General features: G+C 38.5%; 1 protein-coding gene across 3 annotated transcripts; it reads left to right on the plus strand.

The window, feature by feature from the left end:
* Positions 1–522: 522 nt before the first annotated feature.
* Positions 523–22655, plus strand: zmym4.1 (zinc finger MYM-type containing 4, tandem duplicate 1). 3 transcript variants are annotated; one of them, XM_053489845.1, is made up of 28 exons: positions 523–661; positions 2000–2803; positions 3909–3986; positions 4686–4732; positions 4829–5002; positions 5857–5932; positions 6703–7021; positions 8146–8308; positions 8552–8761; positions 9840–9990; positions 10195–10310; positions 10409–10618; positions 11831–11981; positions 13469–13644; positions 13830–13995; positions 14491–14844; positions 15110–15144; positions 16517–16661; positions 16794–16906; positions 17707–17878; positions 18406–18606; positions 18687–18796; positions 19046–19193; positions 20569–20720; positions 20815–20929; positions 21096–21344; positions 21428–21569; positions 22406–22655. In XM_053489845.1, the coding sequence occupies exons 2-28, from the start codon at positions 2035–2037 to the stop codon at positions 22617–22619; spliced, it is 4956 nt and encodes a 1651-aa protein (XP_053345820.1). In that variant the 5' UTR covers positions 523–661; positions 2000–2034; the 3' UTR covers positions 22620–22655. The 3 variants fall into 3 exon arrangements, with proteins under 3 accessions (XP_053345820.1, XP_053345821.1, XP_053345822.1); XM_053489846.1 differs by having other exon boundaries at positions 4832–5002; XM_053489847.1 differs by lacking the exon at positions 3909–3986.
* The last annotated feature ends 1879 nt before the right edge of the window (positions 22656–24534 follow it).

Below are 24534 nucleotides of genomic sequence, written 5' to 3' on the forward strand. Positions count from 1 at the left end.
ATGCGCAAAGCATCGCAAACCCTCCGTAGGTTATGTACAGGAAACAGAACTGAGTAGTTAGCTTTTGAGTCTTTTCGATCCGAATCGTTCGTTCTTTTGTCACGTGACTTCTATACACGCTATGCAGTGCAATAGACACAAAAGAACAAACGACTCAGATTGGAAGATATGATGATGAGCCGCTCATTCTGTTTATTATAATATGTCCTTAGCTGCATTGTAATATTTTCATTAATGGAACTCCAGCCACTGTGTATGTAAACGTGCTGGGGGTCTGTTTATTAAAAATGTAACATTTTATTTTATTTCTGATTAAAAGAACGGGATGAAATAAATGATTAAAAAACCGATTCGTTCATTTTGATGAACGAGATTTAAAGAACCGAGTCATTAAAATGATTCAAACCTTCTATTCTAATCTAAAACTGGTTCCTCGTCTCTGGCGGAATCGCCGTATTGACCACAAGAGGGCGCCGTGTCCTACTCGAAGACCTGCCCTGCAACAATACCGTGCGGAAGTGATTTCGCGGGAGTTCACCACGCTCTAGTCCCTAATCTCCAGTGTGTTTACTCATATCGTCGCACACTCTGTGTAGATTGTTGTGCAGAGCGTGTACATGCACGCATACGCATGCACGCGCATGACCGCGAGCTGGCCGAGGTGAGTATCTTTAACACACAATTGCACTGGGGCTGGTTTAAGCTCATCTGGAGGTTCTACTGTTTATGATGTTGTTTTTGCGTCGGAACGAGGCTCAGCCTGTGTTTGGAAACAAAGTGCACTTAATAGCATGCAGGATGTCTGATGTGAAGGGGTTTTCAGCCTTTATACATTGTTACATTGTGTTTACACATTGTTACATTGTGTTTATTTATCTAGATCAACTGTTATGCACTAAATCCCTGTTTATCCCTGAACAAAGCTAATCATAAGTGATGTTAAATTAATTGTGCATTGAGCAATTTGAGATTTGGCCATAAATATCTGATCCAGTTTCAGCTATTCAAATATTGTGTGCATAGATTTTCATCCACTCCTAAAACTACTTCACTGATGTCACCCTAATGAATTTTTCTTTTTTAACCCTTTGGGTCAGCATTGGGTTGCCAGGGTCAACAGGCATTCAACCACCATTAAATCTGCATCGGTCCATCATTGGCATGATGATAAACAGTATGGCATTGCCAGTGTGGCCACATTATTTGCATTGTTATTGTGGAAAGTGTTGGGCCAAAGTTGGATCAACTTGAATGGAGTTGTTAGATAAAGTGTTCCCTTTATATATATATATATATATATATATATATATATATATATATATATATATATGATCTTAAATCAGATCCTGATCTTACTTAGATCAGGTCCTTCCACGTGCCACCCGGCACATCAGGCGACGGATACTCCCTATATACCCTGTCGTTTACCTAATTGCCTAAATCTGTCATTTATGTGGCAGTTACTTATGGGTTGAGGTTGCCAGCGCAACGCCAGATTGTATTTCAGCACTTGGGGGTGAAGGATGTTGCTCAAGGGTCAAAAAGTGGTAGCCCGACGCTGATGGGGCTTGAACCAGGGACATCCTGGTAACCGCTTTAATCACCAGGGGTTACCCAATATGATATTATGATTTGTAGGTTCTGATTCGATTTGTGTTATGATTCTGTAAGTATCACGATCAAGGTAAATATCCTGATTTAATGATAGTTTTTGTTTAGATTTATTACAGCTTTAGGCAAACTTAACAAATAAGTTGCTCCTATAATGCGTGAATAGCCACCTGTAGGATCATAGAGGTATGACAATATTTTACACAAACTAATACACAAAAGAATCATGATACATCACCAGATAGATTTATTTCCTCCTCCCCACCCCCCACCCCCACCCCCATTTCTAAAATATAAAAGCAGCCATGATTGCCAACCAGATTCCTGGATAAAATGAAAAACTAGAATGCTGATATACATAAACATTTTTCATTTCATTCTCTTTCAGACCGCTGAAATATATTAGAAGAGACCGATACACAGATGGATGTTTGTTTGGTTGTTGAAGTGGAATCTGCCAGTGTAGGTTCTGTTGATCAAGTAAATGAGACGCAAAATACACAAAGTTCTTCCAGCCTGGACTTGTCCGATCTCAGGGAAGAGGAGGACTGTGAGAAACGAACACATGAAAGACAGGAGGAGGGCAAAGTATTAGAGACTGATAAGAAAGACCATCAGATTAGCCATGAAGAAGGTGAAGAAGAAAAAAAGCCTAAAAATGAGTTAAAGGAGGAGGAAATGGCATCAGCGCATGAAAACTGTGGGCAAGAACGGAATGAGCATGAGGTTGCTGAGGAGAAACTGGAGATAGAACTGGTAACTTTTGATCTAAGCCTCCAGCTAGACCCTGATGGAGGTGTGAATAAGGAGAGCGCTGAGGATGAGCACATTAAAGTGGAACAGGAAGACAAAACGCTATGTGGCAATATAAAAGACAACATGAAGATTGAAGAAAAAGAGGTAGATGAGGAAAATATGGAAGAGATTGAGTATCTGGTGGTGGAGGAATCCCCGGAGGTAATAATAGACAACATAAACGAAATGGAGCATGAGAGTTCAGGGCAATACGAGGAGCCGCAAGTCTTCGGGGTAAAAGAAGAAGACAAACAGGGTGGTTTTGTTGGGACAGTTATGCTTGAAGTGGAGAACATACAGGACGTCAGCTCAGCTGGATCAGCAACGGGTGTGGGTAAAACAGAGGAGAAGATGGAGGTAGATGATCCAAATGATGCAGGGCCTATTGTGAACGTAGGTAAGTATTCAGACAAACATTACAGACGTCTACAGTTTTGAAAAGACATTTCAGTCAGAGACGTTGTTAAGTTGATTTTGTGACGATCAGTCACAGAGTAGTGGTACTGAAGAGTAGAGTAGTGGTACTGAAAAACGCAGTGGCCTGTCCTGCACATTTTAATAGTTTCCTACTGCTTTAATTCAGAACAAGTCAAACAGTTAAATCAGGGGTGCTGGGATCTCCGAAAACACAATGTGCAAGACAAGAAAACATGGGTCCTCCAGGACCATGGAGTAACTTCCAATTCTGAGAATTGAGTGCCAAAACATGCAGCTCATTAAATGACCACTAGGGGGCTGGCTCCAAAAGTGAGTGAGTCCCCATAGAGCCCCATGTTACAATGTCCAGCTTTACAACAGAAATAAACGTTTGCTGCTTAATACAAAAAAAAAAAAAAAAAAATAGCATTTTGGTCTTTGTAGTCAGATTTCCCATTTATGACAACTGTAAGGAGACTTCATCAGTTAAAATTATATTAAATCATAAAACTGTGCAAAATTAGGGGCTGGTTTGAATGACCGCTCTAGGTGTTAAATGCTAGCTGTATGCTAGGCATCCCTTTAGCCAAAGAGCTAACTGGTGTTGATGTAGTTTAATTCTTACCACAAGAAATGTAGGAGTTAACACAGGACAATGTGTAAGGTGAGGGAGTTGAGGGAGTTTAATTAAATGCAAGGAAACACAGGAATGGAAATTAGCATTAGCCATTGTAGCAATTATGTAAGTTAAAGCTAAGCTAGCTAGCATGTTGAAACTGAGGTAAGCAGTTCCAACAAAGAGCCAGCGATGACCAGAGCTCCCACAGTTGAGTTTCTTCAGAAAATCTGTGTGTGACGTCAAGGAGGGTTTATCCAGTCCATATACAGTCTAAGATTAAGAACTAAATACATTTAGTGTGAACATTTTTCCACTGGTACCTGAGCATCAGTAATGTATAAGACGACACACTTGCAGATCTATCAGTTATTCCATAAATACATTATTTATACAATGCTATGGGTTTTTATCATAAGCAGAATGGTCCTCGGTTCACCGATTACACACTTCTCCCTCTTTTTTTTAGTTTCACTTCTGGCCAAAGCAGAAAGCCGATTTGATGAGGGATCAAGTTCTGACTCATCTGAAGGTTTGAATAAAACTGGTATGGAAATACCAATCATCATGATATTTTTTGAGTAATTGGCATGAATTATGAAACAGCAGTTGAGTACTGCTATATTATATATTATTATATTAACATATCATATTGTATACTATAGCAGTTCAGTATGCAAGTACGACTGAAACTGCATTTGTACAGGAACTTGGTTCGGAGTTATTGACACATCCCCAGTACAGTTCTTATCTCGGTCCAAGCCATTTCTACATGTTTGGGCCATTAAAGGAGTTCCTGGGAGGCCAAGGTTTCAGACTTAAAGCAGGCACTCGAACGATCATGGCTCCAGCGTACTGATAGAACTTTTTACCTTGATGGTATCCAAGCACTAGTGAAATGCTGGAATGAGTGCAGTAGTGTAGCAGAGGATTATATAGAGAAATAAACAGTTTTACTCATAAAAAATAAGTGTGTTCTGTTATTCTGCACAAAAGTCAAAAAGTTTAAAATTCCTGGGTTGACCTAAACGCCCCTTGCTATGTTTGCAATTTCAAATTTGATACATCATGAAGAATCTTTTTTTTCAGTTTCTGCAATTTTTTTTTTTTTACAATTACAAAGCAATCTTACATTTAATTTAAATCCATTCAGGCCAAATTGGAGGTATTTCCATTGGTCGGTCTTGGCACTTCTTGGTTACATTACTGTCAGTGTTTTGACTTGCATTTATTTTTTGCTCAACAGAAAACCATACAAATCAGAGTTGGGAGAAGGAGCCGCCAGCATACACAGTAAGCATGCAATCTGCAATCACTTCCTAAAGTACATATCTAAAGTAAGCATTTATTTCGGTATGCATTTAAAATGATTTGTATGTTATTGTGTAGCAGCCAGAGCATTCTGTTCATCCTGAAATAAAAGCTGAGAAAAGGTTCGAGCCCGCCACTTCTAGCTCTCCACTTGTGAAGATAAAGGATGAACCAATAGACGAGGAGTATGAGAAAGCTCTCGATCCTCAGGCTCCAGCTGGAAAGATAAAAGATGAACCAGACACATCTGAAGTGAGTCCTAGGGAATAATAATTAAAAAAAGAAGGAATACAGCTTTATGGGGGTGTGATATGAAAATAATCAATAATGGGATGGTGTGGTGCAGAATCCCAAACACATCAGCATGTCCTAAAGTGTTTTATAACTCATATACAACAGCAGTTTACCAACACTTAAATTAAAAATAAATGTAATGATGAACGAGACAAAACAAGTTAATTTCAATGAGAACTTACAGTATGTTGAAGCAGCTATAAATTCATTCCTTCACCACCTCCACTTTTGCCCATTAAAGGGTGTCCCATATTTTCCTATTTTAATTTTTGCGTACCTCAGACTTTCTCTGTTTTGCTCCTTTTAGTATAGAGTCAGTAAAGATTAGGGTATCTTCTTATATGAGGGCACAATAGGGGGGAAATTTCTTTGACTTGTTTAATTCAAACTGCTTATTAGTTCGTTGTGCAGTTACGTTTGTGCATGTAAAAACAGAGAGACTATGTAAAATAGCCTGTGATTCCTAAATGGTCAGTCAATCACAATTTGATTGCTTTATTGCAAATCCGTTTTTGTGGTGTACAGAAACAAATATATCCTTGTCTGAATACTTTTGATCTTGACGTATAAGATCTTTAAGAAAAAGTGCTTTAATTCAACCAATTACTAATTACTCTCGCACCTGCTTTTATAGAAAATTAATCAATCAAACTTTGGACCAATCGAAATCAAGCATTTAGCAGCACTGTGATATAATTTCACATTTCAAAAGTTTGCATCGTTTGTCGACTCCTGGTGAAGGACTAAAGTTGTATTGCATTTGATTGATCTGTTTGTTTTTGTTAAACCTATTTTTAATGTCTTGACAACAGGATTTTGGCCAGAAGGCATCAGAGCAAATCAAGATCAGTGCTGTGTTCTCCGTTGGTGAAAGCTCTACTGCTTTAGGTAGGAAACCATGTGACAGTTTTGTGTGCCAAATGTAGAACTTTCATATACACATTCAAGAGTTACCATACCTTGGAACCTTGGCATTGGTCCCAGGTTTATATCCCACGACTACAAAGTTGTCCCTGTTGGGCCCTTAAGCGAGGCCCTTAACCCTCAAGTGCTTAGATAAAAAAATGGGATAAAAATGTAAGTCGCTCTGGGAAAGGGTGTCTTCCAAATGTAATTTTAAAGGAAATAATGTAAATGCAGATAATCCGTTCCAACCTCAAAAAATAATACCAATATTACGAGTTTCACACTATAGTCATATTGTTGCATATAAAAACATTCAAAACATTTAGAAAATACATGTAAATTAAGCAAAATATTAAAAGAATAGACATTAAAGCTCACTTAACCTTAATTTATCATTCCTCTTGGACCAAGCTGCCTTAAGTAACATCAGTTTAATTCTTGATGTTCTTCATAACATTCTTGGGGCTTATGGTGGGATGTCTTTATTAAAAAAAATACCAAGACAAATTTTTTGAAAAATATATTTAAGTTAAAAAATTCGCAAGGCAGGGGATTTGTATGCCGAGGTAATACTGTATTTGACTTTGCTAAAGTCCAACATATAACACCGTAGTTATACACTCCCAAAGCAATTAACATTTTACCTCACCTGATTCAATTGGTCAGCCAATTACCAAGACAGCTCAAAGTAGTTTAACCTTGCTGGAATTATTTTTAATGTTTGCATTTTACCCTTCCTCATTAACATACAGGATCTCCAGCTGTGGCCCCCGCTGCCACTGTGGCCCCCGCTGCCACTGTGGCCCCCGCTGCCACTGTGGCCCCCGCTGCCACTGTGGCCCCCGCTGCCACTGTGGCATCCAGCACCTCAGCGCCTCTTCTGACGCTCTCTGGCAGCTCCCTGTATGTGGTTTGTTCAGGCTGTAAAAAGATTCTGCTTAAAGGCCAGACAGCGTTCCAGCGTAAAGGCAGCTCTCAACTCTACTGTTCACCACGTTGCCTCTGCAGCAGCACGTTTGCTGACTGTGTGCCCCTGCCTATCACTAAAAAGACTTGTCATTACTGCCTCAAGTGAGTCTCATGAAGTAGTTCTTTCATCTTTCTCTTTCTCTAAATTATTGGGTTATAAGAAACAACGAAAGAGAATTATAAGTAATGGAACTGGGTTAAGAACCATTTACATTGTCAGAAGCCGAAAGGATAATGCTGAACCAATGCTGTAAGAAATATGGTTATAAAAAAAATCCTGACTGGGGATCAATGTAAAAAGGTCATGTGGTTTGATGAGTTCAGATTGCCCCTATTCGAGAGTGATGGGCACGTCAGGGTAAGAGCATGTACAGTAGCCGTCATGCATAATGGCTACTGTACACGCTTCTGGAGGCAGTATTATGATCTGGGGTTGCTTAGGTTAGTCAGGTCTAGACTCGTTATGTGGCAATAAAATAAAGTCAGCTGATGACCTGGTCATTCAGTACATTCAGGTCATCACTTCTATAGAGTTCTTTTTCTTTTGATTGTGAAAGAGGGGCTGAGAACTGTGAATAACATTTAGTGTTATATGTAAAAATTGCTATACAGTCATGTTTAAAAGTTTGTACCCCTCATTTAATTGTATGTGATTTTGTGTAAAAACAATAAAAAAAAACTTCTGATTGGATCTTAATATTGGCAAATACAACCTCCTTCTTTAAGTCTTACCAAGTCTTTACCTCTTGGGAAGCAAACTGCCAAAACTTCTGCTTTTATAGATGTCTGCACACTTTTTTTTATGATCACTTAATCAAGGGCTGATGATTAGCAGCCACTGTTTGCAACTTACCCTCTTACATCCTGTGGAAGCAGTAAAGGGGTACTTAGTATTGGCTGCATGTTTTTTTTTTTTTTTTTCATTTTTGGTTTAATTTTTTTTAAAATAATGATTGTGACAAAAGTTGTTTGTTTGGGATTTTTTTGCCTGATATTTGCGATCAAATGATTTTTACTATGTTTTTGTGTAAGTACTAACTTTTAAACATGACTGTAGCACCAGTTGAATGTAAATACTCTCATATTAAACCTGCACGTTTACATTTAATTTTGAACCATTTTAATTTAGATTGTTTTATTACAATACTAATAAATGGTAGATGGCTAGAATAACAACTTTATAAATGTCCAAATCTGATCATGGATTCCTCTTTTTATCTCTGTAGGGTAATTCCCAACCCTAAGGATATCATCCTTGCCCCAGTGGATTCCACAAAGGCAGTTAAGGAATTCTGCAGTCAGAAATGTCTCAGCACCTTTAACTCCAAGAGGGAGAGTGCAACTTCTTCACTTACCACAAAATGCGACATGTGTCAAAAAGCATGCACTGTAAGTGTCGCCTGGATTGGTTTAGAAAAATTACCCCAAATGGAATAAATGACCCATGAACCTGTAGTGACTGACACTTTCTGGAAATGCTGCCCCTTTCCTCATTTCACATTGAAAATATATTGTAGTTATCTTTTTTTTTTCCTCTGTCATCTTGATTATGTTTTCGACATTTAAAAGATCTGACTTAGTTTGGGTATAGCTATAAGCCTTGTATAATATTTTTTCTCTCTCCTCTCTAAGATCCGCCATGAGGTGAACTTCATGGGCAACATCCAGAAGCTATGCGGTGACGCTTGCTTTCAAAAATTCCGTTCTTCCAAAAAGCTCAGTCTGAACTGCTGTATAACCTGCGGGAGTTACTGCTACAGCGATGGCAAGAGTCCGTCTTTGTTAGTCGACGGCACCGTTAAGAATTTTTGCAGCCACAGATGTGTCTCCCCCTTCAAAAAGGTAGTGTTCAGTAACTTTTTTATTCTATACTTGTGTCCTCGGTTGTGTTGATGATTCCTATCAAAATGCAAACATATAAAAAAAATTTTGACTAGGATTGCCTTAAAAACATTGCATAAATAATCAGACTATAGTTCAAGTTATGAATTTCCACAGATATGAACGGACTGTGGTTCTATGAACATTCGTAGATGCAAACAAATCACAGAAGTAGCTCAGGTGTATTGTACAAAAAATAGATACTGCCGTGAACCAGATACCAGTATTTACAATTATATACAATATTTTCAGTGTGTAAGTGAATGTATTAAATGTCAAAATTGTCTGGTATGTGTGTGTTGCGGGAGAAACGAGGGGGTTTTAAAGAATCAGTCTGGGAGCACAATGATAGAAAATGTCTGTCCTGTAAAGCTGTCCTGATGGTGAATAATCCTAGTGTCGGCAAATCTTCACAGAAGATTTCACAGTCTAATACAGCGGAAAACGGCTCTGAGACAAAATGACGTTGGGGATTCCCCTCCTGATTTAAAGGCGCAGAAACAACACTGTTACATTTGACGTGTGAAATTAAGTACTCTTTAGGTGCAGTTACGTCTTTTGGCCACATGATGTGTGGGGAAACGGGACAGAAATTTAGTAAAGTGGATTGGTATGCTTTACATTGTATATTTGTGTCAAAGGCGTGAAAGACTCAATTTGTCGGACTTATGAACAAAATCCGACATACGAACGTGCTCCCAGAACAGAACTCGTTTATAAGTAGAATAATAGCTGTAAACATTATGGGAGGAAACATTATTAAATAATTCCAGTGCTGCTGTCAGTAAGGCCCTGACACATTCCGAAGAAGATGATGTTTTCATTGCGTGTTAAAGAAATATTGCTGTAAAACGTCAATAATCAAGTTTATACTATTTCCAAACCATGTCAGTGCCAGATTCTTATCATGTTGTAACTAATTTCCTATCAGGCACACAATCACACAGGTTAGTATGTTCAGTATAATACCAAAAAGAAAGAAGTTGGCATTGTAAGGATTTTGAGCTTACAAAATGGCTTTATTGTTTGATTTCTGCAGACATACACGAAGACTGTGCCTTGTCTGATGTGCAAAGTGTATCGAACCATAACAGAAATGGTGCAAAACGTCAGTTCAAATGGTAACATAGAGCTGTTCTGCTCCACTGGATGTGTGACCGCTCACAAAATGCAGATAGTCAGCTTATCAGGTAAAGGTTCTTCACTTCACCTTAAAGTCGGTTTACAGAAAGAAAATGTCATTTTGTCATTATAATACTGGATCATAAATGGGGCTAAATGGTAGACAATTAAGAAGCACAATATACCAATGTAATTATTTATGTAAAAATATTTATCCTTAGCCTAAGTGGTTTGTTCTTTCTTCCTAATGCTTCACTCGCACACACATTAAGGTTCCTCACTTGAATGCAACCACTGTAAGAAGGTTGTAGTGCCTCAGTATCACCTCGCCATGTCCGATGGTACCATCCGCAACTTCTGCTGCCTCACCTGTGTCATATCATTTCAGGTATGCTCTGGATTTTGCACACTGCAGAACATTTTAACTAGAACACACTTGTACATTATATATATATATTTTTTTTTTTTTCCGTTTTCTTTTTATAGGATTCCTTCAACAAGACACATACTCAGAGCAACCAGCTGAACGTCGCCCCTTCTTTAAACACCACTCAGTCAAAGCCTGCCCCTATAGTGCTGTCTGAATCCGCAGAGTGTAACTCACCCGGCTTACCCCAGTCCCCTTCAGTCACCCAACTGGCCTGTGCACAGTGTCCGCGTTTATTCAAGTCCAAGCCTGAGCTGCTGGAATTTAAGGTATTTTCATTTTTTTTTTTTTTGTATGAAAACTGATTGAGCCCAGGTTTACAGTGTATTTGTCAGAACTGATAACCTGGAATCATTCCTTTGAAGTGTTAAAAGTTTTGTTTTTGTGGTAATAAAAAAAAACCTCGAGGACACATCTGACCAAGGTTTAACATAGGACTGTTATGCAAGGGTGCTGTGATCTTGATGCACATCCGCACACTTCAGCCCACACTGTCGACACTTTGTTTTGAGGTGTTCATGCATCCGCCCTATAGTCTATTGCTCCATCTGACTTTTACTTGCCGGTCGCCTGATAACAACTTTATAAGAATGAAGACTAATTCTGATGAAGAAGTGAAGACAGCGGTGCATTCATGGCTCGTAGCTCAGACTAAAACATTTTTTGAATGAGGGGGATACTAAAGGTTGTTAACAGATGGACAAAAGTAATAATACTTTAATAATAATACATTTTATTTATATTGCTTTATATTTTGAAGCAAATCTCAAAGTGATACAAATTGATTCGACCTGAAAGCTCTGATAAAAAGATACATTTTAAGACCAGATTTAAAAGCATCGACAGTCTGTGGCGGCCTCAGAATGTCATGGAGAGCATTCCACAGTCAATTCTGAATAAAACAGGGAGCCAATGAAGAGATTTAAGAATGGGGTCATATTTAAGCCCTCTCATCAGGATCCTAGCAGCACTGTTTTGAATATACTGAAGCTTTTGAAGGGTTTTTCCAGTAGTCCCAATTGCAGAAGTCCAGCCTGGAGGAGACAAACGCATGGACTAACTTCTCTGCATCAGCAAAAGTGAGCGCTGGATGCAGTTTTGCAATATTCCTTTCCTTTATAGGTGGAAATAAGACATTTTACACAGATGTTTGATATGAGCCTCATACGTGAAATGGGAGTCCATTTTAACCCCAAGGTTAATAACGGATGTTACCAATGGGATATCCTGAGCAGAAAAGGTAATACTGGTAAATTGTATTAAAACGCAAGGAGATTATGTCGAATTAGGATCAAATTAGGATATTTATAAAATCGTTATACTTATAGAATTGCGATACAAATAGAATTGGCTCTTAAGTATTGTGGTAAAATCGTATCGGATAGAAGGTTCTATTTATCTATTTATATAAATTATTACTTTGAATTCAGTTTTGTCATGTGCTCCCAGATCTTAAACACATTCTGTATATAACGTTACAGGGAAAGATGTACGTGTTCTGTGGTAAGACTTGCACCGATGAGTTCAGGAGGACCCACTACATCATGGCCCAGTGTGTGTACTGCAAAATCGAAAAGGTGGTGAAGGAGGTGAAGAGGATTAACTACCTGGACTGCTCGTTCTGTAGTGAAGGTGAGGTTCTGCTCTTTAGGGTGTGGCTCTGATGGGTCACAAACAACGAGGGAAAGTTGGTAAAAGCTTGTGGTGTCATAAGATTGCAGTGATTTTTAGGTGCAGGGCTTATTTGTGCTGTACATCGGAGTGTAATCAGTACACATTCCTAAACCATACAGTGAGAATAACTAACACATGGTAGAATTTTATTTGCACTTAAGATACATCAAAATCAGAAAACCTTGCCTTACAGTACATCTAAGACACACCTTTTTTTAGTGTGTTATTTTTTTTATAGAAAGAAAGTGATGCCTCGGTTTCTCTGTCTCATATTTTATGCTGTTATGGATTTGTTTTGAGGCTGAAGAGGTTTAAGGAATCGGGTTGCTGATTGGAGGGTCATGGGTTCGAGCCCCTTTCCCACTAAGTTACCACATTTGGGCCTTTGAGCAAGGCCCTTAACCACTGTGTCCATATACAGTATAATTCGGCATAAAAATATGTGCCAACAACGCCCCTTCTTACCAACATTGCTAAGGCAAATAATTTTATTAGTCAAAAACAAAAAAATGTAAACAAAAATATCTTGTCTCTTATAATAAACTAAATATAAGTGTTAAAGAGACTCCTAAACTTAATGAATAAAATGTTACAAAGTGTGTGCACTACATCCAAAGAAACTATATGCAGATGATTATGCAACTATTAATTAACAACTTTATACCATATTCCATATTCCATACCATATTCGCCCCGCTGTCAGTCGTGATGCACACTTGGTTGCTTTCATTGAGACCCCATGAAAGCAGCACATCAGCTAGGTTTTGCGCAGTACATTCACCCATGGGGTTTCCAGGGAAAATATGCGGTTTCCAATGCGGCAATGTAGTATGCGATCTCGTGGGTTATATTATAGTATCGCATGGGGGAATTTTTAAAAGGACATTGTTGCCGAGTACCTCTCCATCGCACAAGCAAGTTGCTTGTGTTTCCATACTTGGCCGGGACGTTTTTTTTTTTTTTTTTCAAAGCTTGCACACAACATTACTCTGGTGTTGATCAGGCGAAAAGAAACCCCAAAAAAACCCGGTAACTCCCGGCCGTTTGCCACGGCAATTATTTTCGTGTGTTATTTTGACATGAGTTGGTGATGATTGCTTATTGGTCACTCGGGCACGCTCATTCATCGGGAGATCTGATAGGCTGTAGAGATTAAGGCAAGACTTATGTCTCAGTCAGCCAGCCACATTTTAATAAAACCATAGCGCTTCATACCGAACATTTATTTTTTTTAGCGTTATCGACAATGGTGTACCGTCAATAAATACTGTTTTATCGCCCAGCCCTATTATACTGTGTATATTAAACTGTTAATAAGTACGTCTCTGCATGGCGTGATCCTTGTGTAGCACCAGAAATGCTTAGAATTTGCCTAGAATTTTTGAAATAGTCTTGTTTATTGTGCAAGCTGTAAAATGAATGAAATGTCTCAAATTAATCTCCAGGGTGCAAACTTCTCTACAAGCACGACCTTTCCAAACGCTGGGGGAAAAGGCACTGTCGCAACTGCCTGTACTGCAGTAGCACCTCTCAGACTTTAACCACCAGCATTTTCTCTGGTAAACAGGAGGAGTTCTGTGGCAACGAATGTCTTTCCCAGTACACACTGCTATTCTGTGAGGTAAAATCCCAGAATCTTTTCATCATCTTCATCTCCCTGCTAAAAAAAAAAAAAAAAAAAAGATGCATCAAAATGTCAGTTGCAATAAGGCTGCGTTATTCTGTTGATTTTTATACACGTATAAAAATTACAGTGCCGTGATCTAGTAAAAGAGAATGGAAATGTTTTATCTTTCCAACACACAGGTGGCCAAATGCAGCATGTGCAAGCGTGCCAGGAAGATGACCGAGACGGTAAAATGGCTGAAAGAAATGAAGCACTTCTGTAATCTGCAGTGTCTCATTAATTTTTGTAGCCAACAAGCATGCACAGCTTCTCCTGTAACTAGTGCAAAATCTGCTCTCACACAAGGTAAGACAATTAGCATGGAACCTTTTCAAAAAACAAAACCAGAATGTGAATAATTACTTTGCAAGACAGATAAAGACATGCTAATATGAACGACATGCCTATGGTTACTTATTTCTCTAGTAGAACGTAAAGCTATAATTTATGAACTTTAGGCATGAACCAGTGAGAAACAGGTGCAGGTGATACCAGTGATGCTGAATGTTGAGGTGTTGTTACAGACGAAAGGGGAAATGAGATTGCTGCTGAGCTCGTTACGTAAACAACCAATTTCTAAATTGCACTTAAGGCACTTTGCAGCCTTTCGCAGTGAAAGTTTGTTCTAATGCATTTAATCTATAATTTTATTTAATATGAAGTAGTGATAGTAATAATATGGAATATAAATTTTATTTAATATGAAGAATTTTGCACAGTACTGTACATTCATAGACTGAGAGGCAATTTTGACTCTTAAATAGACCAGTATATCTTTACTATCTTATTCGTCTTTGCTAGTGCCGGTCTCCATAGCACCTGCAACCCATACCACCGTCTCCATAGCACCTGCAACCCATACCACCGTCTCCATAGCACCTGCAACCCACACCACCGTCTCCGTAGCACCTGCAACCCACACCACCGTCTCCGTGGCACCTGCAACCCATACCACCGTCTCCGTGGCACCTGCAACCCATACCACCGTCTCCAAAGCACCTGCAACCCATACCACCGTCTCCAGCGTACCAACTCTCCCATCAATGGCTCCAAAAGATTCCACGCCTGTTATCGCCAATGTTATATCGCTGTCCAATTCACTACCCAGTGCCACCAATGGACAGCCTAGTGTCCCGGGAAGTTCAGCATTAAAAGGTAAAGTTTTTCTTAAATTCAGGCATCAGTCAAATAAACTTTGAAAATTTGAGAATGTAACATTGCATAGGATGTAAATTGTTGTGCATTTCTAATTAATTGGGTAATGGCCAAAGCAACATGATGTAATACAGAATAAAAGTATTGAAGTATTTTAGTGATGCTTTCCTGGCTAACATTACAACTACAGTTTTTTTATTTATTCATTTTTTTTGTTCGTTTTAAATCTCTGTCCACTCATGTGATTTAAACTTTTCCTTTTCAGGAACCGTCCCTAATGTTGTGAAGGTGTTAGGACACGTAAGTATGTCACGGTCAACGCGTAGCTAATCATTTCCTAGGGATGGTGGAAAAATCGATTCAGTGATCTATTGTTATTCTTTCATGTGAAAATTCATGTATCTCTACACTATAGATATATAAAATTTTATATATATATATATATATATATATATATATATATATATGTATAAAATAATTTTTTCTTGTAATTATTTATTTATTTTTATACATTTTAAATTCACAGTGTGAATGTTTGCTTTTGAGGTACTGAAATGTTGGCGTTCCTCTATAATACTACATTAAGTGTGCTTTAAGCTATTCACACATTAACAGGCAGCATAGCGTCCCTTGTGGGAGGAGCTAATTATTTGTTAAATTTGTTTAGAATTGTAACAAAATTAGAGAAAAAAGGTAATACCAAATCAGATATTTAAAATATTACGATACTTAGACAAAACAAATCAATACAAATCAAAAACGGCAAATGTGTATTGTGATAGTATTGTATCAGGTGACACCTGGTGATTTCAGTCTCTAGTATTTACACTTTGTAATTTAACTGTACTGTATAGTCTAATATGTGGCCTTCAGGGCAGAGGTTCAGGTGGCAGCTCAGTGCTTAAGGCATTGGACTACAGTTCGAAAGGTCCCTGGTTCAAACCCAAGCACCACCAATGTGCAATTGTTGGATAAGGACGTCAATAACTGGGCTACTAGTGGGACGTTTAGGGGTTTGAGTCCCAGTACTGCCAGTGTTGAACCCTTGAGCCTAACTCTTACCTGACGGATCCCTGCGCTTCCTAATGAAATGTTTGTGAAAAAAGTAACTTCACTGTGCCAGTAAAGGGACAAATAGTTAATCTAAATCTTTATTTTGCATTAGAATTGGGTTGGAAATGGCACTGCTGCAGTACCCTGGTTGGGTTTTAAATAAATGGTCAGAACGTCCAGACTGGTTAAAGCTGACAGAAAAGCCAGGGCACCTCAAACTAAACCACACTTTACCACTGATATAAGCAGAAAAGCTTCACAGCATTAGACCTTAAAGGCTACATAAAGCACTGGTTAACTAAAACGGATAGTTAAATTGTCAACTGCTTAAAAATCCCAGTCCTGTTAAAGATAATTCCAGTTTCTTATATTATATGGAGGGACATGGGTCCTTTTTTTTCCCTTAAAGAAGCATGAACTTGTTGTTAGGACAAAATAACCCCTACAACAATGGTTCTGCACCATCATATAATGCATCGTTTGGAGTAAATGTTGATATCAAATAGTAACCAGTTTAAAATATAGATCATATATCTATATATAAAATAGATAATTTGTGCCTTAATTGAGTAATGTTCGTTTTTCATGATAGAAATGAAACGTATGTTGTCGTTTGTAGGTAAGCACACAGACGGATGCTGTGAAGCCACCCCCTGCTGCTCCTACGAGAATTTTGAAGAACAAGGCTTTGCTCTGCAAGCCTATGAATGTGAACAAGGGCACGTCCTGCAAACCCAACACTTCTGATGCGAACACGCAAACAGGTACTAAGCAGATCATAATGAAAATTCCACAGAGAAGAGTGACACGCTGTAACTCAGTACCATCAGTGTATACAGTGTATGCTTAACGATTCGGTGTAATTGTACAAATCATGTTTACAAATCTGTCCACAGATGAAACCCCACCTAAAGTAATAGTGCTACCCTTACCAGTGCCAGTGTTTTTTCCTGTGCCTATGCACCTCTACACGCAGTACTCACCGTACCCTGTCGGACTTCCATTTCCGGTAAGCTGCATCCTGCCCAGTATATAGTTATTACCTTTGTTTTTTTTTTTTTCTCCATTCATTTAACTTTTCCTGGGATTTCACAGTATATATACAGTGCATTAAAGATGCGTTAACCCATTGCATTTTTCTGTCTTATAGGATTATAACGTCATAAATCTACACAATATTACAATAGCATGGAACAGTCTGTATTGTTGGCAAAATTATTTTTAACTATTAAATTATGTGACTCATAACTAGTTTACTGAACTAGTACAGCTATATATATAGCTGTGGCAGTTATTTAAAGGGTTATTTATTGTATCTGAGCACTTGGGGGTGAAGGACCATAATAAAGGGTCCAATGAAGTCGGGGCTTGAACCGAGACCTCCTGGTCACCTTAACTACCGAGCCACCCCGTCCCCTTTAGCTGCAGTAAAACATGCAAATGGTGCAAATTTTTTAAAGAAGGCTGTATGTACATAAATAACAACCCCAGCTGAGGTGGATCAGAGCCCACTTTAGTTATTCAGGGTAACTTGCAGAAGAGACGCATCTGTGGGAACTGAACACACAATCATTCACAAACACCACTTGCACATTACAGGAACGCCGGGATGAGCGTTGAGCTGTCAAGTTAGACAGTTTCTTGTATAGTAGAGAAACGGCCATCCTTTTAAAACTGCTGTTACGTGACCAACACACTCGAAGTAATGTCATCTGCTAACCATATAGGGTTTTTTAAATGAGGTGACTGTCAACATGTACACACCCAGGTATCTTTACAGTACTAATTTCGATATTGTTTGCTCGCCAGGTGCCAGTGCCCATGTTTCTGCCCACTACTCTGGATAGCGCTGAACGAATAGTGGAAACGATTCAGACGATCAGAGAGAGAATCCCAGACAATCCGCTGGAGGCTGACCTTATCATGATGGCAGAGATGGTGGCCCAGGACAGTGAGAAGGACAAAGCTGTCTCCCAAGGAGGTGCATGAACAAAAAACATTTGTAAAATAAATATATATAATATTTAAAATTTGTAAGTATTTTAATTTATTTTTTAATTTTTTGGGTCACAAATTTATTTAAAAATATATAAAGCTGCGTGTTCAACAGGGAAACACTTTTTTACCGTCACAAATTGTGAAAGCATGTTCAAATTCCTTCTGATTTAAACTGACATAAAATATAACACAATATTTACCTACAAGCTTAAAAAGAGCATAATTTACAGAATGCTATTCATTCTTAGTGTTTCTAATTCTTAGAGGTCTGTTTCTCATTTAGTGTATTTTTTATTATTATTTTTTTTTACTCTCTGTGTCTGTATTTTAACAGTTTAAACTGATCTTAATACTGGATAAGCATATAATTAGACCTGATATCAAATGTCTGTTTTCTAATATTGTTCTAAAACTGTATTGCATGCTTTAAAAATCCAGAAGAGTTAAAGGACAATCGCAGCTGTCTGATCCCACTCTGTTTAATCCACAATGTGTTGTTTTCTTACCCAGACCAGGATGAAAATTTTATCGAAGATTTCGATTTAGAAGTCCTGTCCGGCCACATAAGCTGGGAGGACGACAGCCTCTCGAGTGGCTCCCGGTGGACACGGAGCTCAGAATCTGAAAAAATGCCTCCATCCAAACAGGCACAGTCTCCCAGCCTAACGCCACAAGAGTCACAAACGGACCTGGAGGCAGATTTTCCACTCGGTGAGGGCTGTGAAGAGTGTCCATCACTTTCAGTTGTATTTCATAAAGCCTACATGCTGATTTTTCTCTGTGATTGACAGAGAACTTGAAGCATTTGGAATGTCGCACAGACGAAAACAAGACAGTGACCACCAGTACCAGGCCGAAAACACGCAAAAGGAGTCGTGAATGTTACTCTCAGAAAAAACGAGTATGAACATCACAGTCAGAACTACGTTTCTTCATAGATAGATAGATAGATAGATGGAGTACTTTATTAATCCCAAAGGGAAGGTTGTATCATGATAATATATCATTTAAAATAGTCTATATTCATCCTGTTTTTAACTGAGTTGCTTGAAGATGCATCTCACAGCCAAAACTTTTTAAACTAAAATGATATTTAAATATTTATTTCTTTACATATTTGTTTTAAAATTGTTTTGAATGTGTAATTCAGGCCCACAAACGTACAGAAGCTCCTCAGACACCAGCAGCCGATGTTTTGCACCCGACCAGAGTGTACACTGAATACGGCATTCAGGCATGGAAGAGCTGGGTACGCTGGAGGGAAAAGCAGCCTAATATGGAGATGCCTAAATTTGGCTGTGAGTAATGTCTTTGAGCCTTTGTTTCTTAGTTCTTCACTAAAGATTACATGAAGTCATCATAAGCGTGATTGGCAGTGGCAGGTTGGAGTGGCAATGATGCTACCACCACCATGCTTGACAGTTTCAGTGTTCTTGGGGTTAAAAGTGCCTCGAATTAAGTCCTCCAGAAGCCTTTTATCTTTGTCTGTATGGTCAGCTGCAAACCTTAGCCAAAATTGAAGACATCTTTCCAGGATGGCAGCCTTTCAGTCCATGGCAATATAATCTTACTTAACTATAGTGTTCCAGTACTTCACTTTGGACGTGTGCCATGGAAGTTCCTGGCCATCAGAACAATTTCCCTTTCAGCTGACGGTGACGGGTTGGGTCTTCTTCCAGACCATGGCAAAGTGGCCCCAATAACCTCTACTTGTTTTAACTGATCTTGGAGTTTACATTTGTTTGGAAATGGCTTTAAGAGTCAGATGATCTGCCATCATTTTTCTCAGATCTGTGCTGAGCTCCTTGGATTTTCCCATTGTCCTGTGAGTTGGTCAATCTATCAAATCCTGTCAAACAAATCTTTTAAATGTTGGCAAAGAGAAGCCATAAACTACCCCGGGCTTAGTAAAGACAAAGTAAAGACATTTCACAGTTTTTAGTTGTACAGTCAAACTTGTCCAGGTTAAAGAAATAATTACAAATCCAATATTGTCATACTGACTAATTTATCTGTTTACCTATTTACATATTTGCCTTTAGCCAAAAATGTATTCGCTCACCTGCCTTCACATGCGTATGAATTTGAGTAACATCCAGTTTTTAATTCCTAGTGTTTAATATGATGTTGGTCCATGTTGGCTTTCCACGAGGGTTAGGAGTGTGTTTATGAGAATCTTTGACCATTCTTCCAGAAGCGTAGTCATGTTGGAACAGGAACGGGCCAACCCCAAACTCTTTCCATGAAAGCATGAAATTGTCCAAAATGTCTTAAGAATCCCTTCCACTGGAAGGCCCAGTGGCTTAACTCCTAAAAAAAAAAAAACCCACATCAGTCTTCCTGACTTCACTCCTTCGGAGTGAATTAGAGCGGAGACTGAGAGACAGGCCTTCTCGTCCAACCTTATTGTCTGACCTCACAAATGCGCTTCTGGAAGAAATGGTCAAAAATTCCCATAAACACTCTCCTTGTGGAAAGCCGTTCCAGAAGGGTTGAAGCTGTTAAGAATTGGATGTTACTCAAGTTCATATGCATGTGAAGGCAGACGAGCCTTGTATTTACAGTACTCCTCTACTTGATTATTACTTTCTTGTTAAAGCACCTTCACTTTTTTTTGTGGAGGGGGGGAATATATATTTAAACACCTATCTTTCTTCTTACGTACTCAACCAGCACGAAACATTACAATAAAGGAGGACCTGTTACAGTGCAGCACGGCTGAGCTCAGTTACGGCTTGTGCAAGTTTATCAGTGAAGTTCGGCGCCCTAATGGAGAAATCTACGGTCCAGACAGCATCTATTACCTCTGCTTAGGCATTCAGCAGGTAAGGAATTGTATCAGAATGTAGGCCTTCATCAGAATGTAGAGTGTAAGCCAATGAAACACTTTAAATAATTATTGTTTTCTTTCCTTTGCAGCACCTTTTTGAAAATAACAGAATGGAGAACATTTTTGCTGACTCGTTTTACACTAAATTTAGTCAGACCATGTGCAGTTTACTGAAAGACTGGAAACCTACTATACTTCCCAGTGGTAGGATTCATACATTTGTTATTACTGCAAATTTTAACTTAATTTTGAGGTAGTCTTTCTTCTTTACTTTCAAATTAGTAAATAAAAGTGTAAGTATTGTATAGCTACATTTGAGTTCAAATGTATTTAGTGTATCGTGTGTGTTTGTGTTTGGGTGCGCATACAGGCTACGTGCACTCTCGAGTTAAAGAAGAGTATCTATGGGAGTGTAAGCAGTTGGGTGCGTTCTCCCCGAGCGTGCTCCTCAATACTCTAATTTTCTTCTGCACCAAGTTTTTCAACTTTAAGACCGTAGCACAGCACCAGCGCCTTTCCTTCGCCCACATCATGCGCTGCACTCGTGCACACAGCAACGGGAGTAAGATCACTTGTCTTCGGTTTTACCCCCCCGTGCACAAAGAAATTAAAAGCACAGGTCAGTGTTTGCTTAATGCTTAATTAATGCAAAAGGTTTAATAAACCCTCATATTTATTTTTTGTATGTCAAATTTTTTGCAGCGGATGAAGATCTAGATGGTGTCCCTGCGAAAAGGCAAAAAGAAGAAGAAGGGGAGGAAGGCGTGGTGCTGGAGATGCTGGAGAATCCGGAGAACCCTCTCCGGTGTCCTGTTAGACTCTATGAGTTCTATCTCTCCAAATGGTATGGCAGTGATCCCATGGGTATAATATATTTATAACACTTTAGTTAGTAACACTGCCTCATGAGTAAGTGTTGTGCTTTGTGATGGTGCTGGGGATGGTGAAGGAAATTGAACTTTGATGAGGTGATGTGATTTGGCCTAGGCTGAAAAGAGTTCTCAAATCTGATTGGTCAGAATATTTAGCTCTGTCTTTATAGTTTAAATCACAGGTTTATGTGGATGTGACTATTAATAATTTCATAACAGTTGATTCACTTGTTTGGTGGATGATCTGCATAATTTAATGCTTATAATAAAGTACCATTGACCTGGTAAAGCTCTCTAGAGTGAGATATCGGTTTAACATTTAGGGAAGGAGTATTATTCTATAACAATCATAAAGTTTTTCTACACTTCTTCAGGACAAATGACTTCCTCTGTACAATAATAAGTGAAAATAGAGGAAATATTAATTTAAAGCTGCTATAGTGTAAATGATAACAGGAGATATGTTTTTCATAGAATTCTATAACATAAAATTTACTTACCGACTGATAAAAAGTCAGATGTATTGTTCAAAATGATGTAATCTTTAGTACAGCAACTTTTTGTGAAATAGAAAAAAAAAAACTCCATTCCTTACTTTTAGATTTTCATATCTGTGACCGTCCCTTGTATTAAAGTTTAAAACAATCTACCATTAATTTTTGTTTTTCATACTTTCACTGAATTTCATCATTTCAATCATTTCTTCCCTTTTTTTCCCCCTCATTTTATAATTTGCAGTCAAATGTAAGAACAAATAAAAGTTGCACTATTTCATTGCATTCTAACCCAAGTCTTTTACTCTTTCCAGCTCAAGCACTGTAAAACAGCGCACGTCTGTGTTTTACCTGCGTCCCGAGCGCTCATGTGTCTCCAACAGCCCCTTGTGGTTCTCGCACATGTCTCTGGATGACGAGGAGCTGGAGCGTATGCTCACTCGCATCCTGACCATTCGAGAGATCTACCTGGAGAGAGAAAAATCTGCTGACACATCTGAAGCAGAGAACCCAACTGATTTAGAATGATATAACAGTATACTTTTATAGACAAATGGCTTTAAAACAGTGGTGTGCATATGTGTGTGGAGGAGGTAAAATCCTCTAGAATAAGTCTTTCAGTGATGAGAACGTGGCTGGACTACAAATTCTCGAGTGCACAATCCACATTTCGATCTTGTAACTCATCCTGCGGTGCTTATTATTCAGTTTTCTGTTTGTGTTCAGAATGGTTCACATAATAACTGTAATAAATTTATCTATTATCTGAAATAATGCCACAATATTATTTTACATTTTGAAGAGTTGCTTCAGTGCTGAACGGTTGTATAGTGCTTTTTAATTACCTGCTCATGTAATCATTGTGAAAACACTATACTTAGATTGTCTGTTTCAAAGTTTCAGCCCTTTTTTTTGTGAAAATCTGTATTATGTTTTTGAATGAATGTTGTTTGATTTTACAAAATCAAACCCTGTCTCAGTGTATTTCTCAAAATGCTTCCATACTTCTCTCAGCTAAAACAGGTCCAATTTTTTTTTTTTTTTTTTTTGGTTAAAATGCATGAGCCAGCCAATCATTTTAATAATTCAAATAATTAATGGCATAAAATGATTTTTTAAATGAATCAGAATGATGACGTTTTTCTTAACACTGCTACAGAATCCATTTCATCTATTGTTATTTAAGCATCATAGATGCATGCATCATTATTCTTCATACACATTAGCAACAATGTTTCAATGCAAAACATTAAACCCGGTATTGAGTACATTCCCCTTATGCCACCTGGGCATCTCTGGCCTCTTGGAGCGGACTCCACAAAACCTCTGGGGTGTGCTGTGGTGTCTGGCACCAGGGCATGGGCATCAGATCCATTGGGTGCTGTGGATTTTGGGGAGGGGCTTGTGTGGATTGGACTTGTCTGTCCAGAACATTACATAGTGATGATCATATTGAAATTTGGGGGAGTTTAGAGGCTGAATTGGTGGCCTTGGGCTATATGCCCGTAAGGCCCTTTGCATGCCATCCTGTGGTGCACTGGGTGTTCTGGTGCCTTTATATCATAACCACATTGACTTTTTTTTTCAGAGAGCTGTGCTGCATTGGCTTTTCTGTGGGGTAGGACTGAACAGCCGCCAGCCTTTGGTTCCCATGAGAATGGGTGGACTTAATCCAATAACCAGTTTGCTGTGTCCCATGTATTGATAATCAATGTTAATGTTATGTGTTATTAGTTATAGCTGATGGGTGTCTGTTTACACCCCAACCCATGAATTGTCCTATGCTAAGGTTTGCTTATTTTTAGATTATTTTGTACAATTTGGTTTAAGGATTTAATTGGCCCCAGAGATTTGTACGTGTCCATTTGAGATCTAATTACCCATTTGTCACTTTGCATTCAAATAATTAGTTTTTCCACCATCAAAGCTTTGAAAATGGAGAATTGCAGTTATATATTTTGATTTATAAGCTGGAACATTTATACTCACACACAGGGCCCCAACAATTATCCATGCTCTTTTTTTTGGCAGTGTGTATTATTATGTTTCTTCTAACAATGGGTGTACATTTTACCAGTGATTCCCACATGCACATCTCTAAAGGCTCCTTCGTGCATGATGATGCAGCGTCTCACAAAGCAAAAGTTATTTCAACATCTCAAACTGACGATTTCTTTTCCAGTAAGTGCATTTAAAAGATCTACAGTTTCTATGTTTTTACCATCTTTTGGAAACAAAGTTAATTGAGGCTGTTTTGAGAGTAAAATAGGGAGCAAGTAATGACCTAGTATGAGTATCTGTAAGTGTTCATGAAAAAAGGACTCATTTACCAATTATGGAGGATCACTGAAATGATCATTATGCCTTGTTCAATGTGAAAGTCAATGGTAAATACCATTGTATTTTTTTTCCCCATTTTATGACCGTGGTAAGAGACACACTC

The sequence above is a fragment of the Clarias gariepinus genome, chromosome 28, assembly GCF_024256425.1.
Source record: "Clarias gariepinus isolate MV-2021 ecotype Netherlands chromosome 28, CGAR_prim_01v2, whole genome shotgun sequence".
Taxonomy (NCBI): domain Eukaryota; kingdom Metazoa; phylum Chordata; class Actinopteri; order Siluriformes; family Clariidae; genus Clarias; species Clarias gariepinus.

Coding starts and splice junctions, on each gene's coding strand:
- zmym4.1 (XM_053489845.1), top strand. CDS start 2,035: ATGGATGTTTGTTTGGTTGTTGAAGTGGAATCTGCCAGTGTAGGTTCT. Junction 4,733..4,828: donor AGGAGCCGCCAGCATACACA/GTAAGCATGCAA, acceptor GTTATTGTGTAG/CAGCCAGAGCATTCTGTTCA. Junction 5,003..5,856: donor ATGAACCAGACACATCTGAA/GTGAGTCCTAGG, acceptor TCTTGACAACAG/GATTTTGGCCAGAAGGCATC.